Raw genomic sequence first — 18,509 nt, forward strand, 5'->3', positions numbered from 1 at the left:
CTCAGGTTTGTTGCCACCTCAGAGGAAGGGGTACTAGCATGTAGTGCTTAAATTCACAGACTCATTTTGCTTCACTTTGGATCTTGGAGCCATCACCTTTTGGCTATCACTCAAATCTTCTGTGCCTCAGTTTCTCCATTTTATAAAATGGGGTTAGTAATAGTAGTGACATTAGTGGATAATTGTATTAGATAAGTCAATGGGTATAATGGTCTTAAACAGTCCTTAGTATGTGGTAAGTACTTGAAAAGTGTCAGTTTTTGTTATCCTGTGTCTGTCTCCTGGCAGCATTAGGTGGTTCCAGCCAAGGAAAATGTGGCTGCTTGTGGCAGCTATGATGACTTCTCTGAGCCACTGTAGATTTCCTAATGAGGTAGTAGAGGATTAGGGCTTAAAGGACTCCCCAGGAGGTGATTGCAAGGGATGGAAAGTCTGGTTGACACTTGTCCCTTCTTTCCCATTTTCCCATTTTTCCCATATGGGTGACTGGTAAATTTCTAGGGAAATTAAAAAAAATGGTCAGTGCAGTTTGGGTACCTTTATTCTATCTAATCCATTTTTAAGAATGGGTGAAGGTTAGATGATGTCTAATAGGTAGAGGTTTATTTTTCTCACAACGTGGGGACTCTGGAGTATTGGCTATTGGTCCAGTGGCTAAGGGGTGTTATGGCTGTGGCTCTGGAATTCTTGTGGCCTTTTCTTCATATTTGTTAACTTCACTGTCCCCTTCCAAGTGAGCAAACCAAAGCTTTCCCAGGCCTACCTCCACCCCCACCATCTCTCCAGCAGGCACTTTCTACAAAGGTCTGGTCGGCCAGAACTGGAACAGTTGACAAGCACTAAATGTAATGGTGACTGGGAAAGTGTGGAACAAGGTTGTCAGATTGGATTTAAACAGATCATGATCCATTTCTTGGAACTAGACAGTGACCAGACATTCTCAAGAGTCTGCAACGAAGGTGGTGGCAGTGATTGCCATTGGCCAGGCCATTAGTAATATCTTCTAAATCTGCATCCATATTTACACTCTTGTGTATTTCAGGTAAGCTGTTTTTTTTTTTTTTAAATATATAGGTTATTCACCAAAACAAATTTATAAGTATCTTGTTTTACATTTGAGAAGAATGAGGCAACTAATAAGTGGTGGGGACAGGATTCAAATTCAGGTCATCTGATGTCACGCTGGTGCTCTAACCCACTTTCCCATAGTGATTATATTAGAGCTAGAGGCAAAGTGATTACCTGGCACCTCCTTGAGAAAATGAAACATGATTTGTCAGGCTCATTACTAGAGAGAAGACTCTCTGGAGTCTCCTATTGTGAGAGTCCTAAGTTGAGAATTACTTGTCACAGCAAGTGACCCAGAATTTCTGTGAAGCTCAGCCTTTCTTCTGAGCCCCTAGACACTTTCATATCTGTACCCATTTCAGGAATTCTATCTTGATCTCTTGAATTCTTCTGCCTAGGATTCTTTTTTGTTCTGTCAATTTATGGCAAGTCCCAGTAAAGTATAACTCATGCAGTGTGGTGACCCTGGACATTTCTTGACTTGTGATTACCCTTATGTAATGACATCTTTTCAAGAAACACTCACACATAACCAGCGTGCCTCCTTTTGGTGTAGGGAGGCGTTCACAGTTCACCGAGGATGCTGTCGCATATTTTCCACTCCGATTGCACTTACACCTGGTTTGAGGCCTAATTATGCCCATCAGCTCTGGCCTGTGTGTCTGGCTGTGCAGCTGCAGGGAGAGTTGGTGCTGTGTTCACTTAAAGGGAACTTAGCAGGATTCTCACAGAGGAGATCTAGGAGCCCCTTGTTTAGACTAAGGAATGCTAGGGCTTCTTTTTTTTACCATTCCTTTTTAGGCAGTGGGGGGTCTGGGTATACTGCAGCTAAGCGCAATAAAATATGATGCTCTGGTACCTGTCTGTTGACATTGGGGAAGAAGGCACTCTTCCCCTTTATTCCCTCCAATACCACCTGTTCACAATGGTCCTTCTCCTTTCCAATCTCCATCACAGAAATGGAAAACCTTTTCACATGCCTGTCAAGTTATTAGCACCTCAGTGTAAGAATTATCTGGTCTTTTCATAAACTCTCAGAATCTGAGAAAGCTTTAGAGTCCTTGGCACCTCTCTCTAGAGCAGGAGTTAGCAAACTTTTTCTATAAAGGGCCAGAAAATAAATATTTTAGACTTTGCTGGTCATATGATCTCTGTTGCACATACTTAACTCTGCCATTGTAGCATGAAGACAGCCATCTGTAATACACAAATGAATGGGCATGGCTCTGTTCGAATAAAACTTTATTTCTGAACTCAGAAATTTGACTTTCACATAATTTTCACATATCTTAAAATATTCACCTTTAAGCATTTTTTCCTAGCCATTTAAAAATGAAAAAAACCTCTTCTCATCTCATTAATTATACAGAAAGATTTGGCCTGTGGGATGTAGTTAGTTGAGCCTTCTTCTAGAGCAAATCTGTCTAATAGAATCATCTGTGATGATGGAAATGGCCTATAATATTGAGCACTTGAAATATGGCTAATGCAACTGATGAACTGAATTTTTAATTTTAATTAATTGAATTTGAAATTTAATTTTAAGTAACCACCTACAACTAGTGGTTGCTGTATGGAACAGATGAAGAACTCTATTGTTTATCTTACAGGTATTAGGAACTTGCAGTTTTTGTATCTTTTAGATCAGAAATTTAAATACCTGGAAGAAGAAGTCTCACTGGCCTAGTTAGGGCAAAATCACAGAGACACTTGGCTTCAGGAACCCCTTTATTGTTTGGGGCCAAAGGGGGATTTCTTGCAGAAGAGAGCCTGACTATACAATGCAACAGGGGTTTGCTACAATTTCCTTAAGTCTTTGCCTTTCAAAAGGAGGTCCCTAATAGAAAAGGAAGGGAATGACTTCAAAATGACATACTCTTGGTAGCAGCAGAGTTGACTTGTATAGCCTGGCATCTGTCAGAGAAGGTAATTGTCATTTTAAAATATACTATATGTGTAGTCAGTCAAGAAGTATTATTAAGCATCTGCTGTGTCCTAAGCACAGGCTAGGTGCCCTCACAAATTGTTTCAGATTTATTTTGCATCTTATCAAAGTTGTCACATAGAATGCTGTTTTGGAAAGTATTAAAATGAAATCAAATGGCCTCATCATGAAAATAGTATGGATTATCAGAAGGCACTTCAAGACTATGTCATGAAAAAGCTCAGACTTTAACCTTATATCAACTTCTGAAACTCTGGAAAAGTTTTTTAGCTTCCAGAGCTTTGACTCTGCAAAGTAATGTCTTGTTTGCCAGCCTAAGCTGCTAGTCATTCTTACCTTCTCTTTGGGAACCCTCTGGAAGCCTCCTTATTTGTGTGATGTGTGTGAGGAGGTGAGGTTATGCACTCTGAATGAGAAATCAGATAAGGCACCACGGACATTTCCTCTGAGGCTTAAATGATAGGAAGGTACAAATCAGGATGATTTTGGAGAAGAGATTTCTAGAAACAGCAACTGCAGGGGCTCCAGAGCAGGAATGAACTTCCTTTGTGAAAGGAAGGAAACGTGGCCACAGGAGTTTGGAGTCTCATACAGCAGGAGGATGCTGAGAGGTGGAATTCTAGAGATGGTCTGTGATCAGATGGTAAACAAGGCATGTTAAACACTCAGCACAGATCTGTTAGGTATCTCATTTTAGCACACAGTGCACAGAAATCACATCACTGACTTGGGAGTCAGGGCTGCTCGTTTATGACTAAGTTGAAGGTGAAGAATCAGCCAACAAACGTTCATCCAACTGAGCTAGAAAATAGGTTGGCAGTATTATGTCCCCAGTTTCCGTCAAGGTATTGTGGGCCAAGTAGTTCAGAGTGAAATACCTAATGTGGAGCTCAGTGGGGGGGGGGGGGGGGGGGCGGAATGTAGTTGTCCAGAAATCTCTAACTATGGATGAGTTGGAGCTCTTCTGGTTTTCTGTTGGGATTAAAAACAAATCTAAAAATTCTGGTAAATTGAAGGGCTCAGACAACCAAGAAGAACTAGCCCATTAAATCATAGAAAATGTAGAGCTAAGATATCTAACAAGGGAAGCAATTTGCTCTAAACAGAAATCAACAAAAATTCCAAACAACTAGAAGGTAAAACAGCCACAAAACAAATTAGGACCAATTATCAGAGTTATTAAACCTATGGAGCTCAAGAGAAGCTGTATATGCAGTATAATCTGCAGTCTGATTGCTTGACTACTGGAGCTTCCCACAGCAACCAAGGTTTTGGATTACATTTTTAGAGGTGCTGCAACACCGGTATTTTAAACTTCTGTGAATGAAGGATTCTGTGATAGAGAAAATTCATTTGCTTCATTAAAAGGTTTGGAAATATACCTGTGAACAGGGAATTTGCAAGGTAGTGTTTTCCATGGTTGACAGTGAAACCATTTTGAGCACACTTAGAATGGTAAAGTGGGGATGGCAATTGTTACTGCAAATGCAGGCAGGATTAACAGTATAGATAGAAGGTGATTCATGATCCTCTGCAGAGCAGTCAATGCAGTCGTATTGGCCATCGGTTGGAGGTCTTCGCCCAGCTCTTGAGCATTGGCACAGATGTGGTGTGGTATCACCATCAAATGTAACTTCCTTTCTTCACTATGGGTATCAAAGTTTCTAGAACTCAAATATTACTGTAGAGAGTAAGGACTTGATGTTATAAAAATATTTTTTATTTATGAAGATATAAAATTTTCATAGCTACCAATAAAAGTGGCTTAATAGTATATAACACTGAAAAGTGTTCTAATTCCCAGAAAACTTTGTCAGGATTTTAAGACCTTCTTATGGTTATTCCAGGAAAGATAAGCTAATAAACACATATTTGCCAACAATGTGGGTTAAATATAAATCATAGAAATTACTAGGTTTTAAGTTGTTCATGAGGTTCTAAGTTAGCTAGATAACTAGCCATTTTATGTTTATAAATAAAATTATTTTATTTTTAACCATTGAAGAGGCTCCTTGATGACCCTGAGAATATAAAAATGGTGAAGGAAGGGCTTACAAGGGCAGTGAATGCAGATTTGAGGTGTGGGTATGGAGAGAGGTGTGGCATTGTATCTTTTTATTTCAGAAATCTAATTAGAAATAAGAAATAAGCTACTATACTTACATCAAGCACAAATGATGATTGTGCCGAGGAACACTATGTGATTTTATTCTCTTTCTAGTGAGACTATTTTACTGTACCTACTTAGCTTTATAATTTCTTGGAAGTTCCAAAATAAAACAAAAAATCCCTGTCTATGGACAGCCAAGTGGTTGATTCTCACCCATTTTAATCATGTTTCTTCTGATGAAACTATATCTTAATCCTTTGCAGTTGACTCATCTCTGGCTCCTCCCCTTCTTCCCTAGATGGTATAGCTTTGGAGGCCCACTTCTACTGGTGTTTCAATATTGATTAGCCTTAATGACTTCATGGCAGACACACTTGGCCTTTTTAACCTGAAGGGGTAAACCCAGATCTCAAATATCTCTGAATCCCAAAGACAATCCTGGGATAAAAAAAAGTCATTTTCTGCAGTATGGCAAGATGAAGCTCTGAATAGAAATACTTATCCCAATGTTTTAAATTTTTTTCCCATATTTGGCTATACAATAATTCAATTTTAGGAAGTGGTCTTTTCTTATTCACACAATTTTAGGCTCTTTCTTTTAGCACCACGAACATAAAGCTAGAAGTAAAGTGTTAAGGTTGAAGATACCCCCTGAGAGATGAATTATGGTTAAAAAAAACTATTTGAGGAAAGTGAAGGTAGTGTGAAGTCCACACATTTATAATCCTCTATTTCCCACCAAAGGAGGATTCTGCCAGGAATATCATGATATAAACGAGGGAAGGAAGGCTCTCTATGGACCACTGAGCAGTTATTGTCTGGTAACCAGTTCATGTCCTATGCTATTCCTGTAATGATTTTTTTGACAAATAGGAACAAGTTTTCTTTTTTGACATTGGAGAAATTTGATGCCCCAAATACTGACTTTTTAATGTAATTGCAATTTTATTTGATGGGATTTCAAAGAAACGGGAGTAATAGTTTTGTATGTCAATTCAGATATATGCCCATTAAAGGACTTGCGGATGCATACACACAAACATACAAATACTATTTTGGAATGGAATGAAGTGACTCCTGTGGTTTTAGATTTTGTCTTTAGAAAGATCATCAATTATTTAAGTTTAGAATGCAGCCCTCCAGGGGACAATGTAATCTATAAGTGGCTGAGATTTTCAGTGATACCTAGTAATTTGTCAAATGTTCATTTCACTTAGCATTAGTGTTTACTGATAATTTTTATAACCTCTGTGTTACTCTGTCTGATCCTTTTGATCGCATTTTTCTTTTCATATTTATACCTTTAAGTATAATTAGTGATTGCTCATCACTTTAAAAGCTATTTAATAGCCTTTAAATATGCATTTTAAATGTCCTTGGCTGGTTTTAATGTCTGCGTGTATGTGTTTGTGAAATTCTTCCTAAATAACCACCATACAAGAATAAAGCATTTAATACTGACTTAAATACACAAACTGTTCAATTCAAACCTATGTAAATGATCTTGGGTTCAATTATGTTAATTCCATCTGTTTTTATCATCTGCTGTTACGATAATTTATCATTTCTACATGGTATTAAAATGTAAATGAATCAAGAGAGGAAACACATCTGTGGACTGTTAGTTAATAAAACTACGTTGGGCAAGTGAGCTAAGTCATAATAATTAATTAAATTTCACTGCCCATATATGCTTGTAATTGTATATTTAGTGTGCATTTGCATAATCACATAATGGGATCTATATGATTCATGCTTTCCTGGGCATAATGTGGATGCACAAATTATCAGTTCAAAATTAGAGTTGCTTATAAAGGTATCACAGAGACATTTTGGGTTTTTTTCAGGAAATGATGTGTAGGAAGTAAATTAAAAAAAAAAGCTTTTTTGTTTTTGATGTTTATTTTTGAGAGAGAGAGAGAATGCGAGGGGGGTAGGGGCAGAGGGAGAGGGAGACGCAGAATCTGAAACAGGCTCCAAGCTCTGAGCTGTCAGCACAGAGCCCGACTTGGGGCTTGAAGTCACAAACCACGAGATCATGACATGAGCTGAAGTTGGACGCTTAACTGACTGTTTTTAATAAGAGCAGATCTACACATTTATTTATTTACTCTTCAGTAAGTTAAATCCTTGAAGGATACAGCATCACATGGATTCTGTGGCCAATGTCTTTAGCAGGAAAGTTGCTTCGGAAATTGGCATGAACCATGCCACTGTTCCCATGAGCATGAATTACTTTTCCCCAGATTACTCCAGTTTCATTTGGTTTGCCACTAGGAGTCACTGTGTTGTTTTTTGCTTTGTACACATAAGCACATCTCTTGCCTAGGTAGAATTCGGTTTCATCTAGAGCATAAATACCTTCAATTTTAAGAATAAAATTGCTCCTTCTGGTTCTGGAGGCCCTCTTATAGCCAGCAAAAATGGCCTTGAACCACAGCCTTCTGGACATATTTGTTGTTTTAAGAGTCTTGTTCCCAGAAGGCCTCCACAGGCTCCAAGATGACGGAAAGAGAAAGGCTAAAGATATACACACACAATATATGTGTGTGTATATTTTTAAAATTTTATTTTTGAGAGAGAGAGAGCATGAGAGTGAGCACATACGTGAACAGGGGAGGAGCAGAAAGAGAGAGGAAGACAGAGAATCCAAAGCAGGCTCTTTGCTCTCAGTGCAAAGTGCTATGTAGGGCTCAAACTCATGAACCATGAGATCATGACCTGAGCCGAAGCTCAACTGACTGAGCCACCTGGGTGCTTCCCCCCAATTTTTAAAAATTTTAAATCAAATTAAATTAAATTTAAGTTAAGTTAATCTTTCTTAAAGTTCAGCAAAGTGACTGTTTGAAAAGACATCAGATCTGGCTTACACAGGTTCTGGCTTTGTTCTTTGAAATCCTGCTTTTAAAAGTACACTGGTAGTATATTTTTTATATCAGGGAAGGGTTTACTCTTGAAGAGGTGGTGTGAGCAGGTCAGATTAGGTATTGTTCTGAGCCAGGTTGTATCCTAGGGCCCCTCACTCATAACATTTTTGATTGAATCAGATTCCAATCAGTCTAATCCCCAAATTAATTTAATTAAAAAATGAAGTCAAGATAGTGCTCTTAGGACCATATCCTGGGGCAACATTGTGCATACTGGCCTTAAATTCATAGACATATATAACTTCTAGCTAGTGCTGCAGGTGACGAGACAATTTTCCGGCATGATATGCTGTAGACAGCAGGCTCTAGACAAAATCTATTTGGGGCACTGTCCATCTTCACCTCATTAAAACAAAGTCCTCTCCAACTGCCCTCTGTTTATCAGATCAAAATAGCTCACAGCAAGTTTGAATGACAGAGACTTAACTTCTCACGTATACCTGCATATTGAAAAGAACCTTGTAATTTTTAATAAATTTTGAAAATGCCAAACAAACTATTCCCCTGCCTCATGTCCTTTCCTGTCTCTTCAGTGTATCAAGTGCAAATCTAAAGTCCTCAGCGCATTTAGCACTGTTTGCCGGCTGTTTCATCATTTGGTCGTCTTGGCTTTCTTGTTCTGCCTTCCTTGTCACTCACCAATTATCCTGTTGTGGCTTAAGAATTGGATTGTCAAGGAACCTCAAGTGAACACAGGTTGGGTGCTGCCATATATTTTTTTAAATGGGCAAATGGGGGGCGCCTGGGTGGCGCAGTCGGTTAAGCGTCCGACTTCAGCCAGGTCACGATCTCGCGGTCCGTGAGTTCGAGCCCCGCGTCAGGCTCTGGGCTGATGGCTTGGAGCCTGGAGCCTGTTTCCGATTCTGTGTCTCCCTCTCTCTCTGCCCCTCCCCCGTTCATGCTCTGTCTCTCTCTGTCCCAAAAATAAATAAACGTTGAAAAAAAAATTTAAAAAAAAAAATAAATGGGCAAATGGTGTCAGGGACTGGACTGTTTCAGTCTCACAGTTAGAGTCTTTTCTCACTAATGCCAAACTAAGGAGTAGTCAGTTGGGTGGTTATTCCAGGTACCAGCCAATGGAAGATGCTAAAATGTGATTAGAATAAATTAGAAATATGGAACCAGTTAATTCAGGTATCTAAGTGTAAGTTTTTTCATGGCTGGACAAAAATAAAAAGTGTTTCTCCCTCTGCCAAAGGAGATGGTGCCTTGTGTGAAAATAAAAATATAACACAGCATAGGTACTGCACACTGGTTTATCCAGTGAGTGCTTTTTAGTGGGTAGAGCAGATTCAAGTTTCAAGTTGAAGTGACAGGGCAGATTACCAACCCAGAGAACAATCAGACAAGCAGCTGAAATGCAGCTAACTGTAAAAAATACAAAGAAGAAAGAAAGAAAGAAAGAAAGAAAGAAAGAAGAAAGAAAAGAATACAAATTCCTTCAGAGTTTATTAGGAATGAGTGGGTTTGTTTTTTTATTTAAATTTTAAGCTCTTTTGGAAAATATGTGCCCCTGTCAAAAAAAAAATCCTTCTCAAAAGTTTAAGAAAAACATGCTTGTAGAACAAAATCTATAGAGAAGATGTTGCCCTGGTAATAAAAGAAATAAACCAAATAAAAAAAAGAAAAAAAAAATTAAACATATAGGCCTGATGGGGAAAAAAATGTTTGTAATTCAAAGCAATTTCAAATAAGTTGAAATGCTATGGTATATCAGTGTATTTAACAATTACTTATTTTGAACATAAAGAAGGTATGCAGTTTTGATTAATATAGCATATTTCTCCTTGAATCTGATAAACATTGAATTCTATTTCCTCCTGAGTCTCCTTGTTAATGGGAACAACTCCAATTCTTCTACTTAACCTTTCTTTTCTAAACTTTCAATTTTGAATTAATTTCAGACTTAACAAAAAAATTACAAAAGTAGTGCAAAGAGTTTCTCATGCACTTCATTCAGCTTCTCTGAAAAATACTTCTGACAGTACACCATTGGTGGACTCATGGAATGACTTATTCAGAATAAAGTTATCTCATACAATAGTGTATGTGACCAAGGAAATCATTCACAGCAGAAGTGAGCCAGTGGGCCACAGAATCCTCCAGTCATACATCTACCTTGTCACCCAGAAAAACTTGGCATTGTTGAACTGTGAACTGGCTTACTAAAAACCCAGTATGCCTCCAACTGTGGTATGATACACCATGAGTTGGTGATGCTGTCCTACAAGATGCCATCTGTGCTTTGAATTGGTAGCTAATATCCAGTGCTCCTTCTCCCATAGCCAAATCTCCCATAGTCAAAGAAAGAGGCTTAGGAATGGTTCCTTTCATTATTATAGCTAAGAACTCCTCCCTCCCTCATGATTTTTATCTCATTATAAATCTCATCATTTATCTAATTATTTTTGCTCTCATTCCTACAGCCTTGGGTTTAGATGTTTCAGAGGATTTTGTTACCAGGAAAGTAGGCTACTCTCACAACTACTGGAGTTGTGGGCAGGGGGGTGGGGTGGTGTAAAGATGGTTTTCTTGAGTTGAATTACAGTTTAGATTAACACCTGACCATCTAGGGCTCCTCATACCACTGAACCAATATAATAGATAGATAAAGAGGTTACTAACCTGGTTGACATGCCTGATTCCAGTTGACAAAGGAAAATTGGATTGCTCTTGAGATGGGACTTAGAAGATTCACTGGGGACTTTAATAGTGAAAGTTTATGGGAGGTTAGGACAAGCCAATAAGGGGTGGACTACCAAAGGCTTAGCTTCTGCAGAGAATAATGTCTAGGTCACTGCGTCAGGTGGAGAATCTCTACTGCCAAGGTGGTGGCTAAGGTCAAGGGGAACATGGAATATGTGTTAGAAGAAGGATGTGTTAAAATATTAATTACCACTCATGATGATCCGTTACTAGAAGGAAGAACAGAAAAGATATGTGTATTATGTATATTACATATAAATACATATTTTACTTACATATTTAAAAATATATTATGAATATAAGTTCTGTGTATATTGAGAAAGACAAAAAGCAGCTCCTGACATCTGGTAACTGGTCTGATGCTCCTAAGTAAGCCATGTTTTTCTCCTATTGGACATAATCTCACAGAAAATTAATGTTGGACATGGTGACTCTGAGACCATAATCAAATGAGACAAAAGGAAGAACACTAATCAAGCCACAAACCACCAAATGTCCCCTTCTCCCACATAGTAAGAGTGACTGCTGCTGCTTTTTCAGTTATGGATTTATCCTCATCCTAGTTCTCCCTCAATGCAGCAAGTAATAAACCCAACTTATTGTTCAACTGGCGGTGTTTGGCTGAAGGACATGGACAATATTAACCACACATTTCTCTTTTCCTCTTTTCCCTTTGTCTACTCTTTCGCATAAAGAGTGTTGTCCTTAATTCTTTCATTAGTTTTGCAGTACAGAATACCCTGGTAGGATTTTGACTGAGTTAGATGAGAAATCAACACTGATGGAGACGTTCTATCCCTCTCTGGAGAAGGTGAGGGTAGCTTAGTTCGTATGAAGGATGTTGTGCCATGACAGGCATATATAAGCAGTTCCTGTTGTAGGAAAACTTAAATACAAGTGGAGCATGAGGATGGATGCTGGAGAGCAAACAGGATACACTGTGCTAAACATTTGCCTGTTAAGCTCAGATCCGTTCCCCTTTCTTCCTCTACACTGCCCTGGTTCACAAGGGTCCCAATTTCTGTAAACCACATTGCTCACTGGTTTCCGATTAGCTTTGAACAAAGGGAGGAATTGCCAGAACATTGGCAGGAGGAGTTGGGAAGAAGCTGGTGGTGCTTCTGGGGATGTTTAAGATAGTGGCTGCATCTCCTCCATGGTTCTAGATCCAGTCAGAAAGGCACTCCCTCCTAGTGGCTTTTGCCTGGTTCCAGCTCCTGTGGGCAGGCTTTCCCTCCTTGCCTCTGATAACACCATCTGCTCTATTTACTCACTTGCCCTAAAAATGGTAGCAACTTCCTGCTGTTGTTAGTTTCTGGTTACCTTTACTTTTCTTGTTTTCATCGCTTCCCACATCTCTGTAAGTGGTTACCTTCTATTGAGATGGCTGTGTTAGATTATGTTTTCCTCATCATAATCTAATGATATACTGGATAATCCTAATTTGTAGATGTCTTTTAAACACTTTTATAGAAAATAAATGGTGAGTCTTATCACTGGTTATTTTGATAAAATTGTGTTTTCCAAAATGGAACAGCTTAATTCTAAGAAGCTCAAAGTGATTTTTGAAAACAAAATCTTGTGGAATCACAAATCACAAAAAGTAGGTGCAAACCCATCATTTTCTCTATATTTCCCCTAGTACACGTGGTTTCAACAATGCTTATAAATATTTGAAAGAATTAAGTGCAAAAATTCTTAATAGTCATTTTCTAATGATTTGAGATTTAAAAATAGACCTGACAAGACAAGAGTAGGGGTCTAGGATGAATCATAAATCTTAATGTTTTTCTGCCCCCAGAAACTAGTTGAAGGACATGATCTTCTCATTATGATTCAAATTTGCCCTGGCTTTAGCAGGAGTTATGCACAAATCCAGCTGGAGAAGAGGATCTTAATTTTTTATTCTCTCAGTGTGTACTTGTCTGGATCTGCTTTCTCAAGGCTAAATGATACTCCAAGGTGCTTTCAAGATCAGAATTGAATAAGTCTCTAAACCCTTGACATGTCTCTAGGAGGCCTTTGGGGTAGGTCATCATCTTTGCAAACTGCCTTATATTTAAGCAAGGCAAAATAATATCTAAGTGTAGGAACAATACAATTAACAAAAAAATTATTATCTCTAAACTTTGGGTACAATTTCACATTGAAGTTGTGTTAATTCATCTTTATTGTTGATGTTTTTGAATGGCTGCTACAGTTACAGTCATAGATGGAAATTTTTATTTTATTTTTTTTTAAATGTTTATTTTCAGAGAGAGAGAGAGAGAGAGAGAGAGAGAGAGAGGGAGAGAGAGCACAAGTGTGAGGGGGCAGAGAAAGAGGGAGAACAAGAATCCCAAGCAGGCTCCATGCTATCAGTGCAGAGCCTGACATGGGCTTGATCTCATGAACTTGTGAGGTCATGACCTGAACCAAAATCAAGAGTCACATGCCTAACCGAGTGAGCCACCTAGGCGATCCTGAAAGTTTTTCTTATACATATTCAAATAGTGAAGAAATAATTTACTTCAGAATAAGAGTGTCAGTCATTGGTGGACATTCTCCTTGGGTTTATTAAAACCAAGATGCAGAATTCTACTTCCTCTGTGCTGATAATCAACGTGCTTTAGGGAGTATGATGTTCCCCAAAGGCCCAGAGAGGAGTTCTCACCCATCTTTGGGGCTCAGAGGAATTTTGTTTCTCTTTTGGTTTTTCACTCTGTATTCAATAAATGGCCCTTTGTGGCCTGAAAGAATTAATGTGCCTCCTTAACCAGCCAAATTACCTCCAGGGAGTGACTTGTGGAAAATCTGGCTCCCTGTCTTTGAAGAGCTTTGAACAAGTTGGATGAAAGCAATTGCCAAGAAGCAAGAAGAAATACATGCTGTTTATTGAAGTGTTGAATATGTTTATTAGATGAGCCTATTAGCCACAGGGGATGTTTAAAATTTTCAGCAAATAAACCAGGGTTTTTTTGTGTATCCGTCTCTCTTCATATACTCCATGAACACACAAGTCATTTATAGAGTGCATCTTCTCTCAATTCAGGAAAGATTTCTTCTGTCCTTTTTCTGTTGTTAAAGAGGCAAGAAAGTGTGTAGAATTATAGAACACGGTAATGTGAAGGAATCAGTGTTAAGCATGAAGGAAAGGAGAGTTGCATGGTGTATATATGCACAAGTGAAGGACTTGAAACACCGCAAACCATAGGTCATTATAAAATTTGAATAAAAATTGGGGCGCCTGAGTGGCTCAGTCAGTTGAGCGTCTGACTCCAGCTCAGGTCATGATTTCTCAGTTTGTGGGTTCGAGCCCCACATCGGGCTCTGTTCTGACAGCTCAGAGCCTGGAGCCTGCTTCAGATTCTGTCTCCCTTTCTCTCTGTCCCTCCCCTGCTCATGCTCTGTCTCTCTTTGTCTCTCAAAAATAAATAAACATTAAAAAAATTAAAAAAAATTTTTGAATAAAAATTAAAAATGTCACCTGGTAATGTGTTTTAATTCCCACCCATTTCCCCACCTTGGGCCATTTCTCTTTTTCTCTGCAAATCTAAATATTACCTGCCTCTGAATACTCAGTTCACATCTCTCCTTGGAGTTTTCTGACAACAGATGAATGTATAGACATCTCCTTCCTTTGAAATCTCCTTGTTCCTATTGTCTGTATCACTCTGAGGCAAAGTATTAGGTATTCAGTTATACTCAATCAATGTTGGTGGAATGAGTCAAGCAGAAACTTCATCCTTTATTACCTTGCATTGTGTTTGAAAATCACATTATTTGCATGTTATGTGATTTTGTCTCTTTAAGCCTCATTTCCCTTTCCAGACTATAAACTCCTTGAAGACAGGGATTAGGTTTTATATCACTTGGGTATTATTCAGAAGACCTTCCTCCTGCAGTCCTCAGCATATACATAAACATCTGCTTATTGGTTTTTGACGACCCCTGTCGTGATACATCAACTCATGGTTGGCTTGGAGCATTCTAAGATGATTCACTGCTCCTCTCTAGTATTGGTCCTCCATCAGGTACTAAGGGATTCAGCACCCAGAAGCCTCAGTGATTACCTTGTTAATTTTCCATGAAAAAGTCTCACTGCTTAGCACTGATTTTGTCTGTATTTCTTCAGACATAATGTTGCTCCTCTGAGTTTGGTGGGTCATAATTTGCCATTATGTTGTCACTTTGAAGGATGTAGTGTCTTAGAAATTCCATTCTTGGTAAAAATATTTAGTTTCATTATGATTTTTTGCCCCATAGAGCAGAGCTTCTAAGTGATTTAAAGCAGGCTCACAACCTTTATCTGAAGAAGCATTTGTATTTCTCTCCTTGTGTCTGCCCTTAGAAATTATAAAAGTTCAGAAATGGAATTAGGTTGTGTAATTTGCTCAGAGGCGACTGGAAAGCTTGCTACTGTAAGTTTCTGGAAATTTAAATAAGTGAAGATGGTTCAGATATTTTCAGAAAGAGCTTCTTTGTTAAATGACTCAGTATTGATAAAGGCCTTTTCATACAGAACAACAGAGCCTGCTGATGGTTCAGGGTTCTTTTGTGACTTTGAAGCCAACAAGGCAAGAAAATATGCTGTAAAGTTTCCCTTGAATCTAGCCATTCAAGCAGACACAAGACAGAGTGCCTCCTTGTGCTCCTAGGCTAAGTCCTGGGGTAAATACAAATCAGGCACAGGCTCTGCCTGCAGGAAGCTCATGTTCTAATGCAGGAGAGAGAACATACTCATTAGCACATGTAGAGGAAACAAAGATTGCATAGAGCAGGGAGTGATTCTTTCTCCTCTGAATTACCAGAAGGCAGGTGACAGGAAAGCCTTTTGGGAAGAGGCAGCTTTTGAACTGGATATTGCAGTTGGAAAAGGAATGATCCAGACAGAACACAGGTGTATATATGAGGGTGGCTTGGGACTGGAGCATGTAAAGGTGAGCACTTCAGGAGAGGCAACATGACTTGTAAGTAACAGGAGATGCTCGATGATGTGGATATGTAAGAAATATGGTATTCTTGAGATGCTGTAAGCTGTTCTGAATTGCTAGAGCATAAAGTGTGAGAAGAGTAGCAGAGGTAAGTTTGGAAATTCAGTGCATCCGTCCGTATCACGATAGACTCCCCATGTAGTTCTGAAGAATTTGGACTTTAGTCGGTAGGGAATTGGAATCTAGTGATGTGCTAGAAGCAGGAAAGATACATGATCAGATTATCATTTTAGAAATTTACCTGTGTGAGGGGCTCCTGGGTGGCTCAGTCAGTTAAGCTTCTGACTCTTGGTTTTGGCTCAGGTCGTGATCTCATGGCTCGTGAGTTCCAGTCCTGCATCCGGCTCTGCACTGACAGCATGGAGCCTGCTTGGGATTCTCTCTCTCCCTCTCTCTACGCCTTCCCTTCTCTCTCTCTCTCTAAAATAAATAAATATATAAACTTAAAAAAAAAAGAATTGTTTATTCATTTTAGTAACATTCTTCTTCTTGGTAGAAATTCATATTTTCATGGAAGGAAGATAAATTTAATTTTATATTAGTTGGGAATGTTTCTTTAAAAATTTTTTTAACATTTATTCATTTTTGAGAGACAGAGAGAGACTGAGCAGAGCAGAGGAGGGGCAGAGAGAGAAGGAGTCACAGAATCCCAAGCAGTCTCCAGGCTCTGAGCTCTCAGCACAGAGCCTGACGTGGGGCTTAGACTCACAAACCGTGAGATCATGACCTGAGCTGAAGTCAGAAGCTTAACAGACTGAGCCACCCAGGCATGCCCTAGGAATGTTTCTTCATTATCAAGTATATATTACCAATTATTATTTAGATATCATCTTATACCCTGTATGTGGACTGCAATTTTATGATCAACCTTACAAATTCAGATCGAAGACAAGCTACCGTAATAGCAAAACATATTTTTTAGTTAAGAAAAATAAAAATATTTTAAATTAAGTTGGTTACTGAACATTTCTTTTTGTGTATATGGCTCTAAGAATCTCTAATATGCCAGGACTATTTTTCTTAGATTGGAATAGCATTTTATTTATTTATTCATTTATTTATTTGTAATTTTTTTAATGTTTATTTTTAAGGGGGGGGGCCGAGAAAGAGAGAGAAAACAGAATCTGAAGCAGGCCCCAGGCTCTGAGCTGTCAGCATAGAGCTTGACTTGGGGCTCAAACTCAATGAACTGTGAGATCATGACCCAAGCTGAAGTGAAATGCTTAACTGAGCCACCCAGGTGCCCCAACTGGAGTAGTGTTTTAAAATAACTAGACCAGACCTTACTTAAAAGTACCAAACATTTAGAAACTGCTGAGAAATAATTGTCTTCTGTCAGTGGAAATACATTTAAAAACTAAGTCCGTGAATGACATTTTAGGACTTCAGTAAATTATAAAACCCTTTATCTAGAACCAGAGATGTTACAACCATTTAGGACACTCACAGATGGTTCATATGTGTAATAGTCCAAAGATGATTTTATTTTTCTGGTGTAAGTTATTTAAGATTTGTAAGAAGCTTGCTTCTTGCTCCTCTTACACATTTTTAGTGCATTTAAAAAATATAAGTAGCCTAGGTAATCATTTAAAAATCTTTTGTCCTTTTCTCAATGCCCGTTATCAAATAATTCATGGAATGAAATTTTATTAAGTGTTACTGAGGTATCAGAATATATATCACATTCAATTCCACTTGTATCAGTCATAAAAGTATTCACCAGTACATGCAGAGTAGAACACAATGGATGGTTTTCGATGACTTTCTGTTTTAAAAAACATCAAAGACTTAATTGAGCATTGTGGGAAGTTTTCTTCAAACTCATAACAGCATGAACAAACAAATGTAGCAAACAATAGCAAATGCTTATATAGGACTTACTAGGTATTGGCACATTTCCAGTCTTTACCAATATTGATTTATTTGAATCAACTGGTATATTATGCCATAAATTATGTTATCATATATAGAATTCATGCCTCAATAGTTGTTGAAGCCAATAATTATAGTCAATGATAGTCTCAGTCATGTCTAAAAAATAATACTGAGGACTACTGAAGAGTCAAAATTGTGTGTGTGATCAATGTTGCCTGCTTCTGAAATTTACAAAACAAATACAGTCACTTCTCTTATTATTATAGGTACTTCCTTGACCCGTGACCTCTCTACTAGCAGGGTATCTGGCATTTCCATGAGGACCACAGTCTCCTTTGCCATATTGTTCCTGGAACCTGAGAACTCACTTAATCAAGGCGTCGCTGTTGATGCTGAGTTTGTATGTTCCCATGGACACTTGTCCAGATGTGTGTTTCTGTGGGGAAAGCTTGAGCTCCACCCATCCCCCTGAACCCCCCCATCACCACCACCAAGTGCTAAGCACTGCCTAAGAGCCTATACACTATTTCTCCCAGGACCACAGCTCTTTAGTTTACTCACCACGGTTAGCCATTTTTCCTCATTGTTCCTAGTCACCCCACCAGACTGGCTGGACCCTGAAGGTTTTCCAGCATTAGAAATGCACTATTCAGAAATCAACTCTTCCTCTGTAATCTTATTATGAAACTAGTGTCACCGGCCTGGATGGTCATAGTATTTTAGGGGTGAGAAGCTTTAATATATCCTGAAAAAATTGCTCTGCTTTAAAATTTCACACTGTAGGAATTAGGCTTTAAATACTTATTAATTCTAAAAGATTCTTGGTTCCTACAAATTGGCCTTATTTTGCCTTATCACTAATTTCTGAGTACAGGGGTTGCAGATAGTAGCATCCCTCAGGAACA

The 18,509-nt window shown here is 38.5% G+C and overlaps 1 protein-coding gene and 1 long non-coding RNA gene across 3 annotated transcripts; one reads left to right on the top strand and one right to left on the bottom strand.

Annotated features, from left to right (window-relative positions):
• Window positions 1-422: 422 nt before the first annotated feature.
• LOC124523218 (uncharacterized) lies at window positions 423-18,260 on the top strand. 2 transcript variants are annotated; one of them, XR_006964957.1, is made up of 2 exons: window positions 423-1,042; window positions 17,871-18,260. It is a non-coding gene; the product is annotated as an uncharacterized LOC124523218 (long non-coding RNA). The 2 variants fall into 2 exon arrangements; XR_006964956.1 differs by lacking the exon at window positions 423-1,042 and adding an exon at window positions 9,018-12,783.
• LOC124523216 (60S ribosomal protein L35a-like) lies at window positions 7,169-7,575 on the bottom strand. The gene has a single exon (XM_047095058.1). The coding sequence runs from the start codon at window positions 7,573-7,575 to the stop codon at window positions 7,246-7,248; it is 330 nt and encodes a 109-aa protein (XP_046951014.1). The 3' UTR covers window positions 7,169-7,245.
• Window positions 18,261-18,509: the final 249 nt, after the last annotated feature.

This window comes from Lynx rufus, unplaced genomic scaffold (genome assembly GCF_022079265.1).
Source record: "Lynx rufus isolate CCGP_SWC_20201006 ecotype Redwood Valley unplaced genomic scaffold, mLynRuf1.p SCAF_4, whole genome shotgun sequence".
NCBI classification, from domain to species: Eukaryota; Metazoa; Chordata; class Mammalia; order Carnivora; family Felidae; genus Lynx; species Lynx rufus.